The 2,500-nt window shown below is 31.9% G+C and overlaps 2 protein-coding genes across 2 annotated transcripts in view; both read right to left on the reverse strand.

Moving 5' to 3' along the window:
• HELRODRAFT_92225 (hypothetical protein) overlaps positions 1 to 1,662 on the reverse strand; it is a gene marked incomplete at both ends in the record, with an annotated part of 2,429 nt that extends 767 nt beyond the window's left edge. Inside the window, 6 exons of the mRNA XM_009013995.1 lie at positions 18 to 40; positions 72 to 205; positions 315 to 544; positions 733 to 799; positions 990 to 1,135; positions 1,600 to 1,662. Of these exons, the coding sequence (XP_009012243.1) occupies positions 18 to 40; positions 72 to 205; positions 315 to 544; positions 733 to 799; positions 990 to 1,135; positions 1,600 to 1,662 (663 nt within the window). The remainder of the gene's footprint in view (positions 1 to 17; positions 41 to 71; positions 206 to 314; positions 545 to 732; positions 800 to 989; positions 1,136 to 1,599) is intronic.
• A 527-nt stretch (positions 1,663 to 2,189) lies between these two features.
• HELRODRAFT_92244 (hypothetical protein) overlaps positions 2,190 to 2,500 on the reverse strand; it is a gene marked incomplete at both ends in the record, with an annotated part of 1,354 nt that continues 1,043 nt past the window's right edge. The window contains one exon of the mRNA XM_009013996.1: positions 2,190 to 2,397. Coding sequence (XP_009012244.1) covers positions 2,190 to 2,397 — 208 coding nt within the window. The remainder of the gene's footprint in view (positions 2,398 to 2,500) is intronic.

A 2,500-nucleotide genomic window follows, 5' to 3' on the forward strand; every position in this document is an offset into this window, starting at 1 on the left:
AGATTGCACAAAGAAACACATACACAATCAGATATGCTAACTCACATTCACATTAACAAGCATTCACAAACAAACCTTTGCTGTTTTATCACAAGCTCCAGAAACAAAAGTCTTCATGTCACTTGAAAGTGCTAAACTCATGACATCTCCACAGTGCCCTGAGAATGAGGTCGTCTGCTGTTTTGTCTCAATATCCCACAGAGCACTGAATGTTTCACATTTTTAATGCAACTAGATACAATTCAATGAGTTGAATATTAAGCATATACATTCCTACAATGAGAGACAACCCAATAAAGAATAAAACTACAAACCAAGTGGTGTCACCGGATGCAGTGACAATTTGATGATCATCGACGAATCGACAGCACGAAAGATATCCATTGTGTCCAACCAACTCAGCGACAGCTTTCACACTCCCCTCCCTCGATTTCAAGCTGTACACCGTGCAGACGTTGTCCAGTCCACCACAGGCCACAAAGTTTCCCGAAGGTGCAAACGAACAGGTCATGACCCAACTGGACCGAAGTGGGATTGCATGGACCTGTCGGTGGTGTCGTCTGCTTCATTAGTTCGTTCACATCAATTACACAAACTACAACATGTTCAACAGTACAATTAAACTATGTACCTATAAGAGGAAATTATTTACAGCGATTAATACATAATCAACAGAATCAAACAAAAAGCACAGAGACAAATGTCGTTCATTTGATATCATTTTAAAGAAACAACCTTGTTTGAAGTATAAGCGTCCCATACTATCAACTTTCCATCTTGAGATGCAGAAACAAGGTTCCTAAATTAAATTTTAATAAATAATAAAAAAATGTTGTTATCAATTTAATAAAAACTCTTTGGCTAAAAAAAAACCATTAACAACCTTAAAAAATGAGCCAAGTCTCTAAAAAAAAAGAGAAGTTAAAGATCTAATGCAAGAAAGTAAAGAAACTAATAATTAAAAATGAATAACATGAGTGGAATATGACCTTGAATCGCTCCCCCAGTGCATAGCATAAATTTTTGCAAGATGCCCTCTGAGAGTTCTTCTCGATCTCAACTGAATCTTGCCCACTGGTTCTACCTTCGATGCAAGTTCAGGTAAAGATGCATCTGCAACTGCCTTTTGTGCTTCCTAGCATGTAAATTGTAAAATAATAATTTTTAGAATTTTTAGCTTAAAATTCATTTAACCAACTAATTCAGTATTTTTTTCCTTGCCTTGAAGATTTTAAAAAATCATTCAATTTCATTCGTCTATCTATAATAACTGATGATTAACATCTACAATTAAAATTAAGTGAGCAAACTTTTACTAACAAAAACAACATATCACATCACAGATGAGAACATTAAAAGAAGAAAACTTTAAGATTAACGATAATAAAAATAAATAATAATAAATAAAAAAATTTAAGCTAATAATCCTATTTTAAGTTTTAATAAATATTAAATTAAAACATAAAAATAAATTAAATTTTAAAATGTCAAAAATGCAATTAACAGAGCAACATTATGATTGATCTTTTAATAATCATTATTGTTATAATTATTGTAAAATTATTAATTTAATAATTTAATTCATAATTAATTATGAACCATAATTTTTTCTTTCAGGGACTCCGCCTCCTTCTTCAGCTGCTCCATTTCAAAATTTTTCATTTCAGTACTAGCAGACATTTTCTTGCAATAAAGATACGAGAAGAATGAAAGTTAAATAGAAAACGAACGGATTTGAAATAACAAAATTGTTTCGTTCGAATATTTTCAAGATTTGAAAAACAATCTTTAAAATATTTCACGATTAAAATTAAAGCTCTCAGCAGGATATTACAGACTTTCAAATTAGTACGATGTAACAACCATGCGAAAACACAAGAATAGTCAGCCAAATACACTTTATAAGATTATAGAACAAACAAATCAAAAGACTATCAAATTGCCCGATTATAAGACAAATCGTTGGTTGTTCGTACACATATACATTAATTACATATATTATTTTATTAATTACCAGAAACCCCGTAACTACTTGCTAAACAGCACCGATCCCCTTCGCCAAGGCGACATAAGGTGAGAAACTATTCCAACTCAAAGAAAAATAATTTTAATTACAACCAAGTAAAAAAACTGAACAGCCAATCAGTTTTATCTGACGCAAGAGAGATGAAAACGTTTTATGCGCAGCGTCAAACATTTGATATCCACTCTTTCACCGACTCAACGTCACTGCTGTCTTCATTAATTCTTTTACAACTTATTTCAATAAACTGTGTTTCATTTTTTTTCAGATCAGAAAATGAAAAATCTTTTCTTGGATTGCCAAGACAATTGGACGTCGAAGATTTTCCGTCTACTCCATCTAGGGCTGCTGACTTTGTATGCCTCAATTGGTTCCTGATCAATAAAAACGCGTTACTGGTATCAGTAAAAATAATCATTCAAAAGCATATACACATATAAAACAAAACGTTGTTAAACTATATCAATTAAAATGAAA

Source organism: Helobdella robusta, assembly GCF_000326865.2.
Source record: "Helobdella robusta unplaced genomic scaffold HELROscaffold_127, whole genome shotgun sequence".
NCBI lineage: Eukaryota > Metazoa > Annelida > Clitellata > Rhynchobdellida > Glossiphoniidae > Helobdella > Helobdella robusta.